Source organism: Orbicella faveolata, unplaced genomic scaffold (genome assembly GCF_042242905.1).
Source record: "Orbicella faveolata isolate gen_17 unplaced genomic scaffold, um_ofav_v1 contig_35, whole genome shotgun sequence".
Lineage (NCBI taxonomy): Eukaryota > Metazoa > Cnidaria > Anthozoa > Scleractinia > Merulinidae > Orbicella > Orbicella faveolata.
The window spans coordinates 21154357-21178515 of NW_028301564.1; the positions used below are offsets into that span (position 1 = coordinate 21154357).

The window sequence follows — 24159 nt, forward strand, 5'->3', positions numbered from 1 at the left end:
TTGTATATCCCTATCGTGTTCTTTGATTGATTTATTAATCTTTGGACTAATTTTCTTTCTCGTTTCTCTTTACCACTGGCTTTTCCAGCCTCTTCAGGAAAACTACATGCCTTGTTTCTGCTTTGGTGCTTTATGTACGAGAGGTTAGAACCAAAAGTGACTCTTTTAGGCAATGGTTAGAAAAAGCTGGGTGACGACCACATTGACGGTTGAAGTACATTTTGCAAATTCGGCCTTCATTCTATAAAGTGTAACGAGAGTTCTTTCAATTTCTTTTGCACGTAACCTTATTTCCCCAGGCCTTAAGTCGAACTCACTTTGTTTACTTACAAGATTTACTAATGCAAGTAATCCAACCGCACATAAGGCATGGCGGGATCTAATCTTAAATAAGCGGTAAAAAGACATTCTACTCAATTTTATTTCAAGTTCAGAGAGAATGTTTACAAAAATTGAATGAATTAAGCTTGTACTACTCAAACATAAGCGCATAGCTTAAACGATTTAAAGTCCATTCACTGAACGGCTAATTTGCGCCAAGCAAATATTACTCTATAGCTAATTTTAGAGCCTGGTTAATGCCAACAGCACTTCAAGTGTGCATTGAATAATTGTTTAATAAAATTACACACCTTTTTGCGCTTTAATTAACTCTCTGTCAACAACATAAATAACAATTTAACTTGTAAAGAAATCGTTAAGACCAGTAAAGAATAAGAGAACTCGCGGCCAGTAAACAATGTAATACCAAGCTGATTACACGATGTAGCGAGTATTATTCAACAAATGTGAATTCTTGTGCTGTAAATAGAATTACTGTTAGTTACATAGATAGTGAATGAAACATGCAAGTTGTATTTTCCTGATAGGAGCCATTTCTAATTAGAAAATATGATATATGCTGTCAGGCTGCTTTAAATTTTACATTTTATATATATATGTGAATTTATGAAAACCGTGTCAAACTTGGAGCAAACTTTCGCGCCTGCCTGCCAGAGGCTTTTGTGGTGCTTGAAAAGCCAGGGTGCTTCCGTCAAGGAGGGTTGGGAAGATAGCCCTGGTGTCTGGCTACCAACTGATACCAAGCGGGGCCGCCAGGCTCTAACCCCAGGGGGGTGGGATGGGTCACAGAGAGAGGCATTTTCGTCAGTTAAACTGCCCATTTTCTTTGCAGGACAGCCTTGGCCAGCAATGCCTTGCAGCCAGCCAGACAGAAGCATGGTGGGTGAGTAGTCTGTGTGTTGACAGACTGCCTGTGGTTGATTGAGCGAAAAAACCTGTGTATTTTCTTGGAGAAGTGTTGGGGTGGTTGTGTTGAAATTAGCACGGTTTTCATAAATCCAGACATATATCTAACCGAATCCGCAAAACCTGCCCGCATTGACTCAAAGACAGTCACAGCGGCCAGAAGTCCTCTGACCACCCCGTGGCTAGGAGATTGGTCCCTCACGCATGCACGTGGCATGGACCACTCCAGCAGGGTGCCATGTCAACACAGAAGCCTCAAACAAGGTCAAACAACTGAGTAAAATACCCAGAAACACAGTCAATATCAAGCTTATTTAACACTGAAAACTCAAGGTCTAGCTAGTTGGGGGTGTCAGTACAAGACACCCTCCCCTCCTCCCTGCTTTTGACAGCTGGCCGCCAGCAAGCCACCAGCAGATAGGCCAGTCATTGGGCCATGTGCCCAGCCAGGCCTTGACGGAGCCCCCCTCTTTGTATAAGGTCGCCGGCCTAGCCTGGATTCGGGCTTCGCCCAAATCTAGGCGAAAACCTAGCGGGCATGTTTTTGCGAATTCGCTCACATATATCTGATATCTTTCAAGTTTTTTGTTTCAAATTACACCACGTTCACATATTTCATTAATTAATTAATTTATTTTTAAAGGTTTTTTGTTTCGAATTAAATTGTAAATAATTTTAACTTTATGTAGATAAGGTAAACTTTAATGATTGTCATTTAAATAAAGTCTTTCATTTTCATTTTTCGAAGATAGTTTATCAAGTTTCAACTGTTACAGTACATTACTGAATTATGTAAAAATTTTACAAAATATTGAATAACTTAAGAAACAATGCAAAGAGAAAAGAAGAAATTAAAACAACTATTATCACAGCCACTTCATTAGCACAGCCGTTTCATTAGTTCGACAAACGTATAACAATGGGTAACTTTGTCTGCATGGCTACATTTTGAGGATGGCATTTCATTAGCGCAGTCATTTCATTATTATGGCCACCCATCACCATGACAACCTCATCAGTTTGTGAAATTGTAAGCTTGGCCTCGTCATAGCACAGCCATCTCATTAATAGACCTTTCTTATTTGAATGGACTTAGGAATACACTGCTGGGGAACGCCACTTCATTACCACTTACACATCATCAGTTGCACCAACTCTTTAGCAATGACCACGTTATTAACACGCCGCCCTCGTTAGCATGATTACTTCATTAGAACTTTAGCTTATTAGTAGGGCCAGTTTCTTAATTACTTCGCAAAAGTCCTCGTTAATATGGTCCCTTTGTTACTGAAGTCACCTTAGTATTTAGGCCTTCCATTAAGATGGGTACCTTGCCAAGATGATCATCGTGAAGCAGTAACAGTTCGTTTCAGCACTGCTACCTTATCTATACCACTACCATCTTATCAGAGGGTTATCTCATTAGCAGGGCCACGTGACCGTTGCTTATAAGCACCACCACGCTGTTAACACAGCCACTTCACTGACACATCCAAATCGTCGACTCGTTCTTTTCCTTAGCGGCCTTAGCATACTCAAGGGAGAAAGGAGGGAAAAAATTGGCACTTACTTTCTTGATCAGTATGGGGAACCGTGCCCCTAGTATATTGCTATTAATTTGCTATAAACTGTTATTTCAGCTAAACCAGGTATGTCTAAATCTCTATGGAACAAATCTCTATCAAATCTATTTGACTTTGATAATTTTCTGTTAATTTTCATTAACAGGATATTCTCGTGATTTGCATCAATGAATGCACCATATCTATTGGCGCACACTTGCACATCGTCTTGCTCCAGATTTCTTTCCACTTGACGCAACATCTTGCTGATGTTCCTTAATGTCTTCTCCTCCCTCGTCTTCCACTTTTGCATACCTGCTCGAATCGTACTCGTCCATGTTGATCAGTTCTAGGTAAGTCTGAAATAACAGAATAAGTAATCAACATTTATCTAAGTGCCAGTTGCAGCTTTTGAAGTGCTCAAAGTGAATATCTTAGGAGTTAGAAGTAGCTAGAAGTCAAGCTGGTGTTTTGTAAGATCCTGTTCGTTACATTACCTTGGAGGAATTGCTCAAAAGAGATCGAGAAGAGCGCACTGGAAACGGGGGTCTTGTATGATAAAAATAAGCTAATGTGCTTAAAAGTGACCATATGTGGGAGACTGATTAATTTCCTTTTCTATTGTTTATGTTGAAAAGCGGTAGTGAAAAGTGAATTTAGTTGGTACATACCGGTAAATCGCATATATATACACTGATGAATAATTATTCATATTCATAAATTGTCGTCCCCTTTGGAAGGGGAAGATAAATTTCTGACAATTTATGTATGAAAGGGGGGACACATTATAAAGAATACAATACAGAGTAGATTATCAATTGAAGAAACTGTACAAGATGTATGAAAGGAAAAATCAGTTTCGAGAATTATGCTCATCAAACCCATTATTACAAACCGTGTCACGAATATAAGACTCCATTCTCTTTCGCAGATTTTCAAAAGAGGGACGGAAGTCAGGGTTGATGTTCCAGCACCTCACCATAATGTCATACCTGAAAAAAAATCAATGTTATCAATGATCAATCATGTCCTGATTAGTTACCGAATTGAACTGAAGGTAACAAGCTAACAAATTAATTAAGGCTCTACAGAATCTCAAGGAGGCTCGATCAATTAAGAGCACCAAAAATTCTTTTTGCAATGTTCGATGCCTTGGAAAAATCAGATAGGATTTTAACAAAGGCGACCATTATGATTACACTTTTTATCTTGGCTCGAAATGTCATGAATGTGGTTCCAGGCTTTGTCATAACATTTCTAGTGACGTCTGTCACGCGCGTACGCAACCGGCTAATACATAATTTCAGAGCAAATCGCAAACGATGGGCATTTTACTGTGTAAGTCTTGAAGAGTAGTAAACTCGGTGGTTAAACACTAAACTTGAACCTCTTTATGACGTTTTCAAGAGTTTGATGCCCAAGTCAGTGGAAGAAAAAGTTGCAAAAATCACAGTGACTAAGCAACATAGTAGGCGCAAACCTATTTTCTGATCTTCCTACAAATTCTCGATGTTTAACTTATCTTCTACCCTCACAGGCAGTACAGGCCCAGCTTATTCCTTGGCTTTAAGAGAAGCTGAGTAGTCCTTGATTTTTAAAGTTCTCGGTAATTTTCCGGTAACCGTTTTGGCGAGATTGGACGCAAACTGCACACTTGACTGCCATCGGTTTAAAGTATTGATAATATGAGATTTAGATATCTAAACAAAACCTCAACAGAATGCATTATTAAAAGTTTCAAATGTGTAAGTACCAGACGGAATGTCCATGAACGCAGAAGACAATTGAGAGTGACAGAATCTGTGTATCATTGTTTTCATTGTTATGTCCGATGCGTTTGCAGCCTAGGGGAACCCCGTTATTACGAGGTAAGGGATGCTTATCGGAAAAATTGAAAAGAACTTTAAGAGGTACCATGATCCTTCCTTACAGGCGTGGCTTGATTTTTTTTTCACCCTTAAGAGGTACCAATTCTAAAACAACAAATCATCTCCTGTGATATTTTTTCGGCTCAATACCCTAAAAGTGTGGAAGGTGCGGTGGCCTCATGGTTAGTGCGCTCGACTTCGGAGCGAGCGGTCCGGGCTAGAGCCCTGGCCGGGGACATTGCGTTGTGTTCTTGGGCAAGACACTTTACTCTCACGGTGCCCCTCTCTACCCAGGTGTATAAATGGGTACCGGCGAACTTAATGCTGGGGGGTAACCCTGCGATGGCATGTCATCCAGAGGGGGGTAGAAATACTCCTAGTCGCTTCATGCTACTGAAACCGGGATAAGCTCCGGCCTGATGAGCCACTTGGCTCGTATGCAGACTTTACCTACCCTACCTTACCGGAACCAGAACCTACAAAGATTTGTCGACATGTGGTGGCTTTGGCATCTTGTAACCTTGTTTAATTTCCACTATTGTCCTGGCTTCTGACCAATCCGGATACGGAATGCCTCCTGTTGTGGGATCAGTTTAGAGTCTTGTTAGGGGGCTCATTAACATATATATTAAGTTATGTAGGCATATACACCTTACTCGCTAGGGGGTATTGTTGTTCAGCTGTCTCATTCTAAAATATGGTCATGAATTTTGCTTCTTGATATTACGCTAAGTTTAGAAGTTATTAAGTTTAGAAGAACTATTTGATGTAAAGATAGCACGACTTTTTGTCTTGAATAATTAGAAAGCTGTAGTATTTTCCTGATTGGACTGCAATTAAATCTCAAGCCTTGCCTCTTGATTTAATTTATGAGCCCAACTTGCACCAAATGGCTTATTTTCTGAAACATAACTAATCCTACAAGTAACTTTAATTAGCTCATCTGTAGCTGTCTGTGCTAACACTGAAATTAAAATCACGACTACGTATGGGAAAATGACAAATAACTTACCAATGGTGAATATTTCATATAGGACAATCCCATAAGACCACCTGTGAATAGTGGGTATGGCAGTTTGTAAACAATGAGAATCAAATGTACTTTAGAACTCAGGTCCGTTTAAGAATCTTGGAATGTATTCAAAAAAATTACTTGCTTCTGACCAGTTAAAACCAATATAATTAGCTTCAAATTCTACTCCATATAATGTAATGCTACAATTCAGTGGCGGATCCAGACCTTGAGCTAAGGGGGGGCGGTTGTGGTTTGTTTGCCCTGCCGGCTTTTCTTCATTCTGCGATTTCTTCGTTTTTTACCCAAAATGAGGGGTGGGGGGGGGGGGGGGGGGCTCTCCTAAATCCGCCACTGCAATTAGCACACCAATTTCCATAAAGAATAACAAAAACTTTGAAAGCTGTCACATTCGTCCATTTTCCGCACTAATTTTATTATAATTTCAACCCGTGCGGTATTTTTGAGTAACTGACGTCATTTACTACAATTCTCAGCCAAGACTTGGAACAAGAAAAATTAATGGCGGCCGTAAATTCTCGGAAATAAAGGTCCAAAACACGTGAGTTCTAATGTTCGTAATAGATTGAAATTTGGCAAGATATCTAGGAGAGACCTATTGTGTACGAAAATGTAAAAAGAAACAAACAAAAAGGACATCAAGAATGTGACCATAGGAGTACTTTGAATACGGGAAACAATTTTTTGTACCACGTTTCACAACACTAAGAAGAGGGTTGAGGACTTTGGAAACATGATAAAATAAGGTGTCGAATGTTCGATATATCTTCTCAGTCAAGGCTAAGGAAAAAACAGAGAGATTATTTGATTATTATGATTAGATATCCAAACACCATCACTGTAAGTTATGATTTCCTGTGTTTTAACCTGTTGAAATATTAATGCGTTTAAAAACCTGGGCGAAGGGCTAAGATCTAAGCCCCACTTATTTATACATACACATCACTTAATGGTGAGAGTTCTGCAATATTTCCAAACAGAATTTCAGGTGCCGTCCATTTTACTGGGATGCAGCCCTGTGAAATAAAACAGTTGTACACAACTTGCTTAGAGACAGATGGAGTAGTTTTCACCTGAATGTCTGAAGTATTTCACATTAGCTTTGTCTTTGCATCAAAGCTGGTTTTCACTGAGGCATAAGTATAAGTAACATACGCATCCGAAGTGCGGTGCCGCTAAATAGCTCCTCAAACTAAGTAGCTAAGTAAAACCATAACAACAACGACGTTATCATTGCGATAGTAGAAGTCAATGATAGGCTCAGTAATCTGACGCCAGTAAATTGTTCATCCATGTTATGCTTGTTTATAACTAATGTACCTTTTTGGCATTGCCATGCCCGTATTTGAAGGTCTGATATGCCAGTCCAAAGTCAGTCACCTTACAGATGTAGTTTTTATCAACTAGCACATTTCGAGCTGCGAGGTCACGATGGATTATCTACAACATTAAAACATGGCATAAATTATTCACAGCACGCTCGCCGACCCACTAACACTTTGAAATACACTTTAGGGAAAAAAGCTCCTTATAAGCTCTTATACAATCAAGTTAATTTGAATTTGAGACATGCACGCTATCCTCAAGTTTAGTAGATGAACTCTTACCCCTCTTGATCCAAGGAACACCATGCCTGTCGCAATCTGTTTGGCAAATGATACAAGGTCATATATTCCCAGCTCTTCAATACTTCCCTCTCCGAGATGGTATTTGTCATGAATTCCCCTGCTTTTTCTCAGCAAACCAAGCAAATCTCCGAGGGCCAAATACTCCATGACCATAATTGGATGCCCTTTGAATACAGATGTAATGTAAATTTTAGCTACAACTTAATTAACCCACCGTTGAGGATGTCCTCTCAGCGTAGAGGACAATTAACATGATATTTATATCATGTTAAAATGGCTCGAGATTAAAAATTCAAAACCCAAGATCACAATATAGAATTCTTCAAAAATGTAAAAAAATAAACGGCGCGATAGATAAATACATCTAAGCCATGGTTAACAGAAGAAACATTTAATAGTCTTCTAAATAACGCTTACATTGAGTGGAAACAAAACATTCTACGTCATCGAGTTATGATATAATTTCTGTGTTTGGTTTGACGATGGGAAAGGATAGATAAGGTATTTATCGTGCACTGTATCGTGTTACGCAAAGACGTTAAAGACGGGGGTCACGTAAAGAATTAGTTTTTGGTATGCAGAGCAAAATGTGAATAGAATATAATAAATCATATGCACGAGAAAACGCCGGAGAAAATATGACCTCTACCTGCGAATTGCACGACAATTGATTTAAACTGGAAACGCCTGCTAAAACCCTTATAAAGCTTACACCAAGAGGAACGTTAATTTGTTAAAACCGACATCTAAAGCGAGTAGAATGACACATTTTGGTATATTTTGCTATGGAAACGTGAAGAGACCATAACACAATTTTAGCATTGGAGATTAGGCATTTTACTTTAAAGTATTACCTTCAGTTGTAACACAGCCAATAAACTTAATAATATTTGACTGTTCAGTTTCTCCGAAAAGCTTTCCTAGTTCAATCTCTCTCATCAAAGCTTTTCTTCCTTCCTCTCCAGAAGTGGCTGCAAAATGTGAAAACACCAGAGCGTAATCGATATATTGCTGTTTGCATCTTGTGCAGGAAACAGTTTAAAACAGATTCAAATCTTACGAGTAAAGCACTTTACAGCAACCGTCTGAATTCCAAGTTTTCCATCTGGGTGACTCAAACGTGCTCTCCAAACTGCTCCAAATGCTCCATGACCAATGGTCTCCTTGAGAACGATACAGTCACGGGCAATCTCCCATTTATCTGCGTTCTCATTCCTCACCCTTAGCTCGACCGCTTCCTCTTCATCATTACTAAATAATTGAGAAAGGTTTACACCTTTAAATTATAAAATTAATGCAAATTATGTTGACACTATGGGTAGTCATTCAAAGAGTCAAAACAACGATTTTAACATCGGCAAGTGATCCAGGTGACCCTCGAAGAGAATATCAAAAAAATTCATTCATTTAATAGTTAACATTTGACTAAACTTACCTGGCCTTAGCTGCACACCAAAGGACAAATCATGAAACAAAGAAAAAAAAAGGTACGAGCTAGAAAATCTAGAAACCAACATTATCCAAAGGTTTTTGCCTGACCAATTTACCTGGTACAAAATCAGCCATGCCAGGATGCAAGTTGCCCAAGAGACTTCCAAAACAAAGGAAAGTCTTTGAAAGCTGAACTGGTACGAGTTGCTTTGGTTTGGAAGTCTCACTGTACAACTTGCGCTCAGGCATGGCTGATTTTGTACCATGTGACCAGGTCGTGCAAAGGGTCTATTCAGAGGATATACCTCGTGGGGCAACAAGAAATAGATCACCTGTTGTTGACCCAATGTACTTTTCTTGCTCGGTGCAATGGCTTAAAAGATAAGTAGATCAGCAGTGGAATACATTAACATCAATATCGACAGGTGGTCTATGACTTGTTCTACTTACTCATTTACCCATCAAGTATATAACCAAGTCGCTGTTCAAACTAGAGAGCGAACAGCTTAGATGACCGTCCACTGACAATAACAAAGAATCCAAAACAAATAAAAGAACCCAAGAAATCGTGCATGCAATTGTCCACCAACAAAATTCGTCTACTGTGTGCACTTAACTTAGTGGTGGAGTTTTTTTTGCCGGGCTATTCTTGCTATTTAATTATCCTCCAAACATTCCTTTTACATAAACCTCTCAAGCATAATTTTTTGGAAAGAAATATCATGAGTAGCGAAAATCTTCAATTGTTCACGCATTCCTACGATTACACATTTATTATATCACTGAGAAAATTACCAACACGCCTGTATAAATTTGCACTGCCATGCAAAGTTAAAAGTAATATTTAATAATTTGGCCTGCTCTCAGCCAATCACATTGAAGTATATATTCTCAGTCATACAGTAAAAAGATTTATCATTCCGTTTATTTTGTTCTTTGAGAACCTACCACGTGAACTGCAAATGCCTGAAAATAAAGGTCTGCTCGTTCGTAATACCGTCTAAATGTGTTTTGCTGCAATTAACAGTCTGCTCATGCATTCGAAATTTTAACCAGGCTCTTGTGTGAAAAATATCAGATCTCTTCCCTGAGCTGTCAGAGAGTGATTTAAATATCAAAACAAACTTGGTGATAGAATGATAAAACAATGATTCAACTCGAAAATCGCAAAATATCGTGATCTATCGTGATCTCGTAAATCAGTTATTTGTCTCAGCCTCCGGCTTCGGGATATAATAGATCTGCTCGCCGCTGACAAATCACGATATTTTTCTCGACTTCTTCCAATCATTGTTAAGTACTCACCAAGATCGCTCGCTAAGTCACTTCCACTCACCTCGTTGTCGACGTCTACCAATGCAACAGCCAATCACAACAGCGCAAACAATCAAAGCAGATATAGGCCCGACAATGTAATACCACTCAAGAGAACCACCGGATGTTGAAGGTGTAGCTGTCGAGACATTCGAGCACAGAAATGTTGCTATCAGCACGTATTTAATGGTAAGAAATATGATGAAAAAAGAGTCCGGAATTTTTGGGTAATTATTCTGCCTAATTGAACCAAATTACTATCTAATTTTCTTCTGTGGCTAAGAGTTTTCATGCTGTGAAATAGCTAAGCGGGGAAATATTAAAAATCCTGAATCAATTAAGGTTTACCCTTGCTGAGATAGGAGGGTGCTTTTCAGGTCCTTTTCACCAACTTTGACTTTGAAATGAAATTTGATGACGTTTTTGAAGTTTATCTGGAAACAGTTTGGTATGACACGTCATTGTTGAAGAAACTTGATGTTCCCATGGCAGCCGTAGTATGACAGGTATGTTTGATGAATTTCAAATACTCCTGTTTTTAATGCAAACTTGCAGTTACTTTTATACGTTTTGGATACATTTGGCTGTAAGCGAGAGCCAAAGAAGCCCCTCCCCCGGTCCCCGGGGATTCAGAAACGCCGGTTTGAATCTCTTTATACTGCTTGACACCGGATTGGGTAGCTAAGTTTTGTTTTTTTTTTTTTCCTTCTTTCACCAGGCTATGTGCACGTTATTGTACATAGTCTTGCAGTTCACAGCCTTTCTAAATCCTCTTCAAAAATTTATTTAAATTTATTTTTAGCTTTTTATTCTGTACTTTGGACCGATTAAACATTTCCCACATCATGCATGCGTTATCTTGTTCTTAAAGGGGCTAGGTCACGGTATTTTAGGTAATTTTGCTTAATTTTGTCAATTATGAACTCTAAACGTCAAATTCGCAGAGCAAAAGTGTTTCATTTGCAAAATCACGGCCACATAACAACTGAGAATTATTTTCCAGCTGTGTAAATGACACTTTAATATAAACTAATATAAATTTGAAAAAAGGTCGGCCGACGTTTTTCAAATTTACCCAAATGCAATCCATTTTAATCCTCCCCAGTTTTGGCCATCCATGTCCCTTCTTGGCTTTCCTGTGTTTTGTTTGAGATCTTCTATAGTTTTAAGTCGCTTTTGTGATATTTTAGTTAATTCTATGACCATTTGATCAGTGCTGAAATTGCCAAAAGTTGTGTGACCTAGCCCCTTTAAATAGTCCATAACTGTGACATATTCAATATGGCTTACCCCTGACTGTGATTTTCACAGTAGCAGACACGGTACCTGCCATATTCTGTGCTTCACAAGAGTAAACTCCACTGTCATCGGGCACAACGTTCTTAATATAAAGCGTAATTTCGTCACCTAGTCGCGGACCGATGTGTGCTCTTGGAATATCTGAGGCGCTGTTTTTCTTCCATTTGATATTCATTGTCACTCTATTGACTTTGCAAGTCAGTTTAAGTGCATCTCCTGCCATTAGAGTGGGGTAATCTTGGGGAATAATTTGGGAAGTGGGTTTCTCTGTTTAAGAAATAAGAAGTCAATGTAATCAACCATTTAGCACATTTACCCCCCATTAGGAGATAAACCTATGTACGGACAAAAGTTGAAATTAAAGGTGCTACTGAAAGGCAATTCAAGTGTAGCTAGACTGAAATTTAGAGGCAGGCATAATAATAGCTTAACACTACGATCCACTAATCCTCGACTCCGAAAACAAATTTCGACACTGTTACATTAGATCAGAACTACCGGTTTTTGTCCCAGAAGATACAGAAAAGAAAATAACAGAAACAAGCATTCATAACTTTAAAGGGAATTCTGCGCACTTTACTCCAGAAACAGATAACACACCATCTAACAGTGTCTTCCGAAAAAGGATGTATTGGTGACTGCTTTCCTCTTGATAACTATGAATTAAAATATGTTTTTTTTATTTCTTTATTTTATTTTCATTGTTTTTGTTATTTTAGGTAATTACCTAAAATACGAAGAGTTGAGGTTGAGTTTGCTCTGCTCGCCTTGTTTTTTGCTGTGCACTTGAATGTACCATTCATGTTTTTTGTCACGTTTGGAAGAAGCAGTTGGTATCCCTCCTCGGTGTGTGTCTCAATTGCAAGCGAAGGGAGGCTTCCATCATTAAACTCCCAGGTTATCGCCGGTTTTGGAAAACCCGTGGCTTTGCAGATAAACTTAATTGTCTTCCCTTCAGGAACGGTTTGGCTTCTTGGAGACACAATAACCTGAGGAGAGACTTAAGGGAACAATACTTTCCACTTAGTAGTTTTTTTTTTTTGCCTCAAAATATTGCTTTGGTAATGACTATTATCGAGTCAAATTGTCCCTTTTAAAATAGTGACCACTGGTTTAATTTGATAATAGGTGAATGTATGAAAGATCTTAAATTTGAACTTCAGAGAGAGATATAAAGACACGAATGATCATCACTGCTATGCAGGCAAGTTAAGCAGTTGTGAAGATACATTTCAACCAAGAACGGCTTTGAGACATACAACTCTCAAGCGAACTCTCGGAGTCCCTACCGAATTCAGAAAATAATTAAGAAAGCAATGCCTTCTCATTGTAACACTGTAGATAATTATAGCAAAAATAACTTGCCCACGACTGCCATTAAAGTCTGTGTATTATTCCTTGAAATATTGTGAAGTAGAAAAAGTCGTTTACCTGTTACGTCAATCCAGAATATTGCTTGAATTTTTCCAGCCCAATTTTCTGCACCGCATCCATACCAACCTGCGTCCTCAAAAGTCACCCTGTCGATAGTGAGTGTGTTTTCCTTTATACCAAGGTCCAATCCATCTTTAGTCCAGTTGACCTCTGGTGGGGGATCTCCCTTCACATAACATTTGATTGCAAATGTAGAGTTTAATTGAACAGAATGATTCTTGAGTAGGGGATTTTTTTTTAGGTGGAACTAAAACAAAAACAAAATAAGAGCAAATTTTAATGCCACTGAATTGTTTGAGGCGAAGATCAATTGGAATCCCCTTTTTAGGAAGGTTGTCCAATACACAGAAACGGAGTCCAATGGAATGGCACTCAGTCCATTGGTAATCCATTGGTGAAATGTCTCCATATGGGTATTTATAAAGACTAAGAATATTTCCGATGGCTTCAGGTTGAGTGGGGGTCCATTCTACTCGTCCATTGGTACCAATGGTACGATTGGTACCAATGGAATTGCACTTATTCGATTGGTGTTCCATTGGTGAAATGCATCTCATTTAAAGTCGTAGAATATTTCCAATTGTTTCTGGCTGAGTAGGGGTGAATTCTATTCTTCCATTGGTATCAATGGTACGATTGGTGTCAATGGAATTGCACTTATTACATTGTATTTAGTGTGTGCTTGGGCTCGCACGCTTAAAGAACGAAGCGAAGACTATACATATTGTATTTAGTGTGTGTTTGGACTCGCACGCTTTAAGAACGAAGAATGTAAATTATATTTAGCGTGTGTTTGGGCTCGCACGCTTTAAGAACGAAGAATATAAATTGTATTTAGCGTGTGTTTGGGCTCGCACGTTTTAAGAACGAAGAATATACATACTGTATGTAGAGTATTGTATTTAGCGTGTGTTTGGGCTCGCACGCTTTAAGGACGAAGAATATACATTGTATTTAGCGTGTCTTTGGGCTCGCACACTTTAAGAACGAAGAATATACATATTGTATTCATTTAGCACTTTTGAGATCGCACGCTTTATGCAAATACAAATGGCATACCGATCGGCTGTCTACTTTTCCATTGGTACCAATGGTACCAATCGACAAGTAGTTTACGCGCGGCCCCCGGTTGTTAATATATGCAGTTTACAAATGGTATACCAATCGACTAACTACGTTTCCGTTGGAATCGATTTGTACCAGTGGTACCAATGGCACCAATCGACAAGGCTACTTTGACGAATAGTGATCATTTACCAATGGTACGATTGGTGAGGGTGTTTTGACGATTGGTATCTGTTTGTGCATATTGGACATGTGTGGAGGTTTTAATAGCTTTTGATGTAAATCACTTTTTCTTTCTATCAGTCTTTTTAAAGGCTCCAAATTTGCTTCGAATTGTGTTGTGAATGTTTGTCTGCGTTCACCAGAAACAGTGTGCCTGGGGCTGGCAAAATGAGAATCCGCTTAAACTAACTTCTGTACTGTAGCAAACAGACTAATGTTTGTTGTATTCGTGACGATGAAATTTGTTGACAATAATAAAATATGTTGAACGAGCGTTATCGTAGTCGTTCTTTCCTAAGGCCCTAGTAATTGCCGGCACCAGATGGCTCAAATTTGCTCCCCTTGCTCTGTGTGTCTGGTCAATTACTGGTGAAGAAAAATCGCAATATTTTGATGGATACACTAATTATTGCAACTGCCCCTTCTACCAACTTTAACTTCCATTATGAGATAACACTTGTGATTTCCGACTGATTTTTACTACACTGAAGATAAAAAACGCCGACGTGAACAATGTTCGCCCAAGACTACTGCTACAAGAAAGGGAGATTTTTCAAGGAAGACCCGTTTTATTTTGACGTTCATAAATGTTAAAAGGCAAACAAAAACAAGGACTTCTCTGGACTTACCATCAACAGTAACATTTATGATGGCATCAGCAACACCACCGGAATTTTGTGCCTTACACTTGTACTGCCCCTCATCTTTATCTGTTAACTCTTCTAGGATCAAATTCGCGCTCTCCTCATCCACCAAAAGTATGTTGTTTTTATACCAGGACACTTGTGGCTTCGGGAAACCTGCTTTGATGACGCAAGTCAGATTTAATCTGTCCTCCTCTAGCATGGTCCAGTTTGGTCCTAATAATTGGACCTTAGGGGGAACTAAAGAAAAACAGAGGAACACAAAAATGTAATAAAGTTGTATAATCAGAGTGTCTAGGAGAAAGATTTTAAATATGATTTATTTCATTTTAGAAAGCTCAATAAGACATGAAATGTTTCAAAGAGTTGGAATGGAGTGAGACTTGGAAAACAAACCTCAAATCATTTGTTTGACATGTCTGGTAGTCCACAGTATTCTGTCCTTAGGCGGATTAGTGTGCCTCAATTTTTTAAATTAATGCTCTAATTATTTTCTGAATAATTGTTTCCGAAACTGATTTTGGGCAGGTTTGTATCGTATCCAATAACCAGGAAATCCTTATCGATCAATATGCGCATTTTTTTTCTCTGTTTCCAGATTTAGATAAAATGAGCAGTGTTATCAATCATTTATTAGATTTTTACTATTCAAAGGACATCGTTACTCATGTTTTGTTTACATTTATTTCCTTTTTTAGTCCATTGCATCTCTTTCTCTTTTTGATTTTAATTTAGTTTTCCTTGAATATGGTGTAATAAAGTATAATGCAACTGATGTATTTTTTTGTAATTTGTAATGTATCGTTTGTGGAAGAAAAAACAAGATGAAATGTTTACTCCACTTCCATTTGTGGCATTCAATAACTACAAGGTAAAAGGCGTGCTTGGACAGTCTTGCACGAGTCCATGAACTTCAGTGGCGGATCCAGACCTTGAGCCAAAGGGGGTGGGGGGAAGGTTTTGTTTTGCTTGTCCTGCCGGACTTTCTTCCTTCTGTGATTTCTTCTTTTTTCTCCCAAAAGAAGAGGGGCGGGCCCCCTGGACCCCTCTCCTAGATCTGTCTCTGAACTCATCAGTTGCAACGCTTTGCTAAGGCAAAATCAAAATGAATTTTGCTTTTGAATTTTACAAATTTTTCATGAAAGCTGCGTTTGCTTACCAATAATAGAAACGGTTATGTATTGGCGTCTTCCCGTCGTCCGCTCAGTTCCCCTGTTCTGCTCTACGGTGCAAATGAGTTCTCCATCGTCGTCTTTAAAAACTGGATTAACATGCATGTTCCCATTAGGTTGTTGCCTGAATCTTTGCCTATCCAGTCTTTTTCCATCTGTTCTGGTCCACGTGAACCTAGGGGCTGGATTTCCCTCAGCACTACAGTTAAGGATGCCAGGCGTGCCGAAAACAAGGGTTTGATGGAGATCCTTATTAGTAAAACGTGCTGTGGAGAGAAAGACAACCTGGCTTAAAAAAAATTAAAGAAGGCATAGTTTTTAATGCTTTCTATAAGTTATATGTGAGAAGCAACTTAATTGCTGGAGTCCACCCTGCTAACGGTTGAAAGTCACAAACACTTGAAAGCTTTTGCTTCTCCTCAGTGCTCATGTGAATCTAGTTACCTTAAAGGAGATAAGCTTCATTAGATATTTTCCAATCCATCATTTAAAAATAATTCGACCTACCGTTAACATAAATGGTGTAGTACTGAATGTATTTTAATCCTTTGCATGCATATGTTCCACCATCAGACAGCTTAACGCTCTCTATTGTAAATGTACCATTTCGAAACGTCTTAATCCTTCCACCAGATTCGGAATGGAGTTCTTGGCCTGTGCTGTTATACCATCTGATTAACGTTGTCTCGTTTTTTAGGGTACAGCTGAAGGTTTCTTTTGTGCCAATGTCCATAACCATTGTCTCTATATTCAGAACTTCCTTATCTTCCACTATAACAAACACAGTGTCGGCTCAGATTGGAAACACCTTGAAGTGGATACAATGCTGACATATTGGGGAAAATGCAAGGGTATGCTTGTGACTAGTGGTGAAATTAGTCGAAATCGAAACCGTTTGTTTTGCGTATGCATATGTTCAATTTTCATTGCACATGATTTTAAAGCAACCGTTCTGAAATGTGGCAGTTCTCAATTTTGAAGGAAAGAAAACTGTATTTGGAAATATATGCATCATCATACATATCTGGCACGAAAAAAAGTTATGTTATTGTATAGCTGGTGTTTGTAGCCGATATAACACACCAAGGCTCGAAAAATATTTGGATTCCAGCTTTCCCTTTGGGCAAGTAACTCTCAAATTTTGCTTGCCCGGGGCACTTCCCCGCTTATCCAGGTTATCAAATTCATTAACAAATCATAAGCCCAAAGATGGAAGTTATTCACTTGCATCTTTAAATGTAATAAACCCGTCTGAATTGCTTGTAATCTTCTTAGTTTTGATCACTTTCATGTTCGTGTACTTGCTTGCTATTTCCTGAATTATGAGCTGGGTATCTTCAAAAATCCTTGAGTTCAACTCCTCGAACGTTAAAATTGAAAAAAAACAATTTGGCTTCATCTCTTTAGTTTTGAAACAGGCGTAGGGTCGAATTTTTAAAGCTGGTGAGTGGATTACTTTTTTTCATATGGTGGTTGAAAAATAGTTTCAGTCGAGTGAAAGCACTGAAAGTTTTTTCTGAAGACTTACTTACTAATCAATTTATTTTTAATAGTATTAATAATACTTTTTATTTCGGGCGGCGGCGCCCAAGTAAGCTTATAGCGGAGCTCTGGCGCCCCGAAGGGCCCGAAGGGCCGCCAAGCGGAGCCCCATACTCATATAGGAAAGGAAAGGAAACCCATGGGATGATTTTCTCATGGTTATCATGGCTAGCGGTATTACTCGTGGGCGCGTACGCACGACGGCGACGACGGAGTCGTGCAACAAGGGGGCCATACTTCAAATGATAGGTTGACAGAGACATGCAGCCTTGGGGCGCTTTCCATTCGACCAAAATTTCCGTAAGTTTTTTTGAAACGGGGGCAAATGGTACGAAAATTTCCAGGGAAAAGTCCCAGAAAATCCGGAAATTGTTGAATTTCCGAAAAGCGAACCATTCAACCCAAAATTCTGGAAATTCCGGGATGAAAATCAAATGGAACGGAAATTTCCAGGAAAATATCTTCGAAAATTTGGGTATACCTCGCGAGGTTGTCCTCTTTTTCGGAAATTATGCAAATTCTCAATTTTCTATTCAGCGCTAGTTCTTTTGGTCGCGATTCAGCGAGTTGGACATCTTACGCAAGGATGACGGCGACGCGTATTCGAAAATGAAAATACTTAAGAGTCATTCTACTTATATGTCGATAAATACTAGCTGCAGCTAAATTCGTGAAGAAAACGTTTTATAAAAATAATGCCCCCGTAGTGTACTTGTTTGTTTTGCGTAGGCTGGCTAGGAAATGTACAAAGATTTATAACGCGTGCAGAACCATTGTACGACTCATTAAACCCTTTGTTTTGCGATTTTTTCGTTGCCGTTGTGGTTTGTACAAGGTCCCTGCTGTTGTGGTCTATAAAAAGTCACGATGTCGACATACTAGTGTTTGGTTTGCTTCTATATTTGCAATTTAAATCTCGAAGTCATTGAAGAATTTCAAGTGAACAAAACTGTGCGGCTTGTCGTTTTCCACACTGGAAAAGTCTGTACCATTCGCCCATGGAAATTTCCAGAAATTCTTACCGGATTTTTTGGTCGAATGGAAAACGCCCTTGGTTTACCGTGTACTTCTTTGATATTGGACATCCATGTTCTGATCAATTGACACTTGTCAAAACAAGGTATCCACTGACCAGTTTCACGTTACCATATCGCGGGCTCAAGTTTACAGCTCATCGAGGTCACGTGTTTATTGATGTATACTGCTGACCAAGTGCTCGTTTTCAATTGGATCGCGGGCTCATGTCAGGTAAACTCGTTAAAAACAGGGCAGGATTGTTCGGAAGCCGGTTAACGCTAACCCAGGATTAAAAGTTAACCGAATTGTAACTTTTTCTTCTATACAAATCTTTTTTGCTGCTTTGTTTTGTGTGTATGGTGATTATTAAAACTCAAAACAATTTACAGAAAACCTCACCGCAGAGTTACAAAACTCAAATCAAAATTCTACCTTTTCCTGGGTTAGCTTAATCGGCCTCTGAACAACCCGGCCCAGGAGCTACGCTTTTAGGCTGGCCTAAATCTATATATTATTTTTGACAGAAAACTTCTATGTTTCGCCAAAGATCGACGGGGATTTTAGTTGCTTGTGAGGACTTCGTTTTTGCAGTGGAACTGATACGGCTTCTTTTCGCGTACAGCCTCTACAGCTGTGATACAATTATGTCGAGTTTAGTTTTATACAGTGATACTGGCAAAAGCTCGCAAAAAATTGCTGAAATCTTAAGAAATAAAACGGCATTTTCGTGCTGAACACGACTATTTTTAGTCGTAGAAAGGAATTTTGATCACGAGCTAGGTAACCATTCCTGAACTGAGAACGGACGGTTTTTTTTAGCCCTACACACGCTCCGATTGCCTGCTTATAGGGATCTGTAACTTATTTTTGGTATTTCAGTATGAGATACATAATAATAATAAAAAACAATTCCAAATCGGTTAATGTAATTATTTCTTACATGGTTCGCACAATGCCTGAGCACCAACGTCACCTTGGCAGTCTACCTCTCCATCAATACGCGCACAGGATGCAAGTTCAGAATCCTGCTCAATGCAGCTCACCTCGGACATCAGAAATGGAAGTTTGCTTTCCTCAACATCTGACCCAGTGAATTCAGCTATGGCATTTTTGAAGCCAAGTTGACGGCAAATGACTTGGGCGTCTATAATGTCCCATTTGTTAGGGCAAATCCGTCCCCATTTTCCGCTGTAAAAAACTTCTACTCTTCCACTGTAGTTTGATCTGGCACCATTTAAACGTACAGAGACTTGCGTAATAGAGAATATAATGAATTTTAGTAAACTGCAGCTGGCCAAAAAGAATCCTACAACTGTGCTCTGGTTGTTATAGGGGTAAACAACGGATCTGTTCCCCAACGAGTCGTGTTAGCTGAGAAACGCAGGAGTACCCACTCGATGCAACCTGACGCAGATCTGCAAAATGGTTTTCTGCAGGGATTGCTTAGTGGCTGAGGGAAGCGGGTTGAGTTTTTTTCTAAATGAACCAATCACTTGGAGCCGTTTCTTTGAATCAGCTTTCTCCTCCCCCTCTCCCTCCCACTCAAGGTACAGCTTAAACCCTCAAGCTAAGTCCAACCGCCTAATTAGTGGCTGTTCGATTTGTTTGTGGTAAATGTAAAATTAAATTCTGCTGGCTTGCACTTAGGCTTGATTACGGGCCACTGTTCGCGAAGGGAGATCGCGCTCCTGACTCGAGAGAGCGGCGGAAATCGAACCAAGCTTGGACTCATATTTTGTCATGTTTCTCCTGGGAAAAAGGAATAGATGTAAACGTCTGGCAATTAAAACTTTTTTTCTACAAATGCTTCGTTGTTGGTTGCTTCGTGGAAATGATTTTCTGATTTAGGACAAATTGGATCGTTGTATGTCACTGTTATTGATTGACACTATAAGTCTGTAAAGTTATGATTTTTGCAGAACAAGCACAGTTTGGGTTGGCACAAGCTTGAGTGTTTGTGTCTTCTTGCTTGCCTGACATATCAGTTTTTGCAGAGTAAGGGTTATGAAAGAACGATTTGATCTTCTTGCTTGCCTGAAATATCAGTTTTTGCAGGGTAAGGGTTATGAAAGAAACGATTTTGATAGGACAAATACCTTTGCATAGTTGAGGTTTCTTTTTGTTCGTATTCATGCAGTTCGTCAATGACGAACAGGTACGGCGGATAGTTGCGTTCGAAGTATTGTGGTCATTGTAGCGCTCATAGAAGCTGTTCTCAAAGTAACCCATGGCCATGCACGTCAAAATGTTCTCATCTTCGTTCCAGTTTGGGTTGCAAAGTTCATTCCAGGTGTTGTTCTTTTGGATTTCCATCGTGCCAAGGGATGGGTTCCCCCCTTGTGTTTTAAAACGTAGTGGAAAATCTGAAAAGGATAAGGCTTATTACTCTGATAAATCTTACCGCGTTCAGTTAGCTATGTAGTATTGTACTTTTAGTTTTAGTACTGTGCTTTGGTTTGTCAAACGGATTTGACTTGCAAATAAGAGTCACGATTGTATCAAAAAAGTAGAAAAACAAATGACATATTTATTACATAACTTTTTAATGGCACTGAAGTCCCTTTTTTTCAACTCAAACTCCGGAAAAAGGGCTTGTTTGTCGAATACTTCATTGACGAACTGTATTTCCAAGCTAGTGCAACAAGCTTTCTTTTTGCAGACTAGTCGGAACCTGTGAGTGAGAGGGTCTGGATTAAGTTTAACTGATAGCTGATAGCTGACGAACCTCCAACAATTTAGTCAATAGCTGGCATTCCAGCATACCCATTCAGAACCTCCTGAAACAGATTGATGAATTTGTTATTCCTATCCACTGATTTCGCGAACTACGCATCCTCTTTCTCGTTTTCCTGTGGATGAGCCACCATTTGATGACGACTTATATAATGTTCATATTGAAGTGGTCGTAAAGATCTAATACGATAAATTGTTGATGAGTCAATTGAAGACCTGCAACTTCATGAGATTTTTAAAACTCAGTGGAAAGATCTTTAGCTCTCTCAAGTTAATTAAAGAGTATTACCGCTGTGGATGACAAAAACCGCGGCTAAACTCTTCTGGCCAATCCGTCACAACATTTAGTGGTAAATGGTAGGTCTGAATCTAGCTGAATGAAGGGACTTTTATCCCATCGTCTCTTCAAAATGAGATAGTATTGATTTTGCATGAAGGACAAGACTGCATCGATGAAACCAGCTGCAATGGCCGTGATTCCATGTATTGGCCAGGCATTGATCCGAACTTGAAGAGGATTGGCAAATTTTCCAGTAAACTCCATAGATCAGAGCCACTGAAATAACAACCTATACCAACAAGTCGACGTCGGGTGAAGCTATCTGTTGACCTGTTTAGTCTCGATGGAAACGAATATCTCTGTTCAGTTCAACATGTATTGGCTTTATTTCCACGCATCAATGAAAGATTCACTCGCTTACTCTCGGTGGACAACTCGAAATAGACTACAAACAAACCTTTGACTTGCGATCACACGTGTTTTTCGACGAACAAGACATACCATAATATAATATAACAACAGTAACTCAAAAATGTCCTGGGAGGGGTGGCTAAGTTAAATGTCCAGTCTCTTAGGAGCTCGTATAACTCTTCCACTGCGGGTTTGGGCCTGAACAATCTCATCATCAGTTCGTATAGTGTGGTCGTCCGTTGTTGACATAGAACGAACGCCACTTAACAGATGTCAACAACTACCGGCGCCTTACAAACGACTTATCCATGACGGAAACGAAACCGACAAACGGACTTCCAACAGACCGACTTAATTTGACCAACAATAGACGGACCAAAAACCGACCAATTTGACTAACAATAAGACGGATCGAAGCCCACCAATGACTGATGACAAACTTAACACGAGTCTTTCACCTAATACCATCATGGCTAAACTGACCAATCATGTTCATCAGACCAGACTTATAACATCATTGACTGACAAAAAACTATTCACTTGACTCTGAAGATGACTTCCGCTCAGGTTGTCGAAACGTCAGTCACCAACAACAGTTCTTTTCAGAGCTACCCTCACCCGGACGATCACACTATACGAACTACTGATACTCCTGGGTTCAAACCATTTACAATCTCATCATCATGACTGATTACTTCTCCTTCTTCTCAGAGTTCCCACTCGAGATGGACTAAGGAATTGAGGAAACAATTTCTCTGTTTGGAACACCTGTGGAAGTAGTTTCTGATGGTGGTTTTCAGTTTAAGTCTAAGATCTTTGAAGATTCCTAGAAAGAATGGGGTTTTCAACGCTCGATATCGTCTCCAACATATTCACAGTCTAAAAGCAAAGCTGAGGCCGCAATAAAAAAATTGTTGAAAAAAATCTCCGTAAGAACTGTGTCTGCAAGGGAATGGTGGCAATCCTCAATGCTCAACTTTCTTACACAGAGAGAATGGCTCAGCAGTTATTTCGTCCATTTTTTTTTCGTAGATTCAAAATCCAAAGGAACAATTTCTGACTCCCACCACAAGAAGAAAAATCCTGCAGGCCAAGAATAAAGAGAAACTGTACTACGATCAACAAACATGCCAAAGAGCTACCTCCGCTCAACCAGGACCCCGTGTTGCAATCCGTTCCTGCGTCGTCACTGACGTCTTTTCTGTGTGTTCTTGAAATCAGATACGATTTTTTCTTTGTCCATAATATTCGCTTTAATTTTAAAAATAATTCTCTTTACAAGGTTAAAAAAGTTAAAACGTAGAAAACACCGAACGGTTTTCGACACAAGGTCATCTTCAACGCTGCTAAATGAACAGTGTACTTTTTCACATGTTTAGTAAACTTTTTGCATATTGTCTCCTATGGAAGAAGGGAGGTATTGTTCTGATCCTCTGTAGAGGCCAGGGGGGAGATATTGTTTTACCTACTAGGAGACTTGGGTCCAATTCAACCCCCAACCCAAGACTACATGGTATCGTCTATCTAACTGGGTCGAAACCATCCATTTGTTATTTTAACATTTTTGATGGAATTGTTATTTGCTATGCGTTGTGTGTCATCGTCAAGAAAACTACCATAAAAACGTTAGTTGTCTTCATTTACCTTCCTGACAGTATTGCTTGGTGCTGCACTCTCTTAAAGCTGCTTTGGGTCCAACACATTGATTTCCACCATACTTTGGCTTTGGATTTGTGCAGTCTCTTGTCCTTGTTTGTATGCCACTGATATTCTTACTACATAGACTCCACTTGCTCCAGTCGCTCCAGCCACCGTGAACTTGCAAAGAGCAAAAATAAATATCTGAATCAACTGAAGTAAGACATGTATTCATAAACAACTTAAAACTGAATAACATCGATAATTAAGACCGAGTTTACCAGAGGACCAGGCAGGGGTGATACATGCCATCTCTCCTTTTTGGATGAAACTTTGCCAGATTGAAGGTACTACCCAACAACTCTAAAAGACAAAGTGGGCCGCCTTTGTGATTTTTCCCTTAGGAGTTAGACCACCCCCCTGGTTTTTTGCCCAAAATCCCAAAAATGTCACTAAAATAAGAATCAAATTTAAACACCGCTGCTGCTTACAGAATACATTGAATTTTATTGGTATTTCACACAAATAAAGATTGGACCTATCTTAGTTCACATCAGGAATTTCAAGTCATTTGAAGTGACAGGTGCCAATCAAGGAATCTCATTTCCTACCCATGTC

The 24159-nt window shown here is 39.3% G+C and overlaps 1 protein-coding gene and 1 pseudogene across 2 annotated transcripts; both read right to left on the bottom strand.

Moving 5' to 3' along the window:
* Positions 1–427: 427 nt before the first annotated feature.
* LOC110064054 (tyrosine-protein kinase STK-like) lies at positions 428–8540 on the bottom strand. The gene is made up of 9 exons (XM_089272634.1): positions 8400–8540; positions 8194–8310; positions 7319–7503; positions 7032–7151; positions 6651–6727; positions 5691–5731; positions 5159–5255; positions 3706–3802; positions 428–3169 (listed from the first exon to the last, which is right to left on the bottom strand). Exons 2-9 carry the CDS (start codon positions 8276–8278, stop codon positions 3014–3016), a joined length of 858 nt encoding a protein of 285 aa, XP_089128760.1. The 5' UTR covers positions 8279–8310; positions 8400–8540; the 3' UTR covers positions 428–3013.
* A 45-nt stretch (positions 8541–8585) lies between these two features.
* LOC110064020 (hemicentin-1-like) lies at positions 8586–23759 on the bottom strand (annotated as a pseudogene). Its single transcript, XR_016201786.1, has 11 exons — positions 23548–23759; positions 20576–20842; positions 19420–19728; positions 16428–16691; positions 15908–16186; positions 14734–14988; positions 12815–13064; positions 12111–12383; positions 11375–11650; positions 10107–10223; positions 8586–8784 (listed from the first exon to the last, which is right to left on the bottom strand). The product of XR_016201786.1 is annotated as a hemicentin-1-like (transcript).
* Between the last annotated feature and the right edge of the window lie 400 nt (positions 23760–24159).

What these genes read in the sequence shown, in the direction of transcription:
- LOC110064054 (XM_089272634.1), bottom strand. Translation starts at nt 8,278, where the DNA reads ATGAGAGAGATTGAACTAGGAAAGCTTTTCGGAGAAACTGAACAGTCA. An exon ending in GGCATGGCAATGCCAAAAAG is followed by an intron (nt 6,728 to 7,031) that starts GTACATTAGTTA and finishes TTTATTTCACAG; the next exon opens with GGCTGCATCCCAGTAAAATG. An exon ending in CCACATGTCGACAAATCTTT is followed by an intron (nt 3,803 to 5,158) that starts GTAGGTTCTGGT and finishes ATTTTTTTTCAG; the next exon opens with GTATGACATTATGGTGAGGT.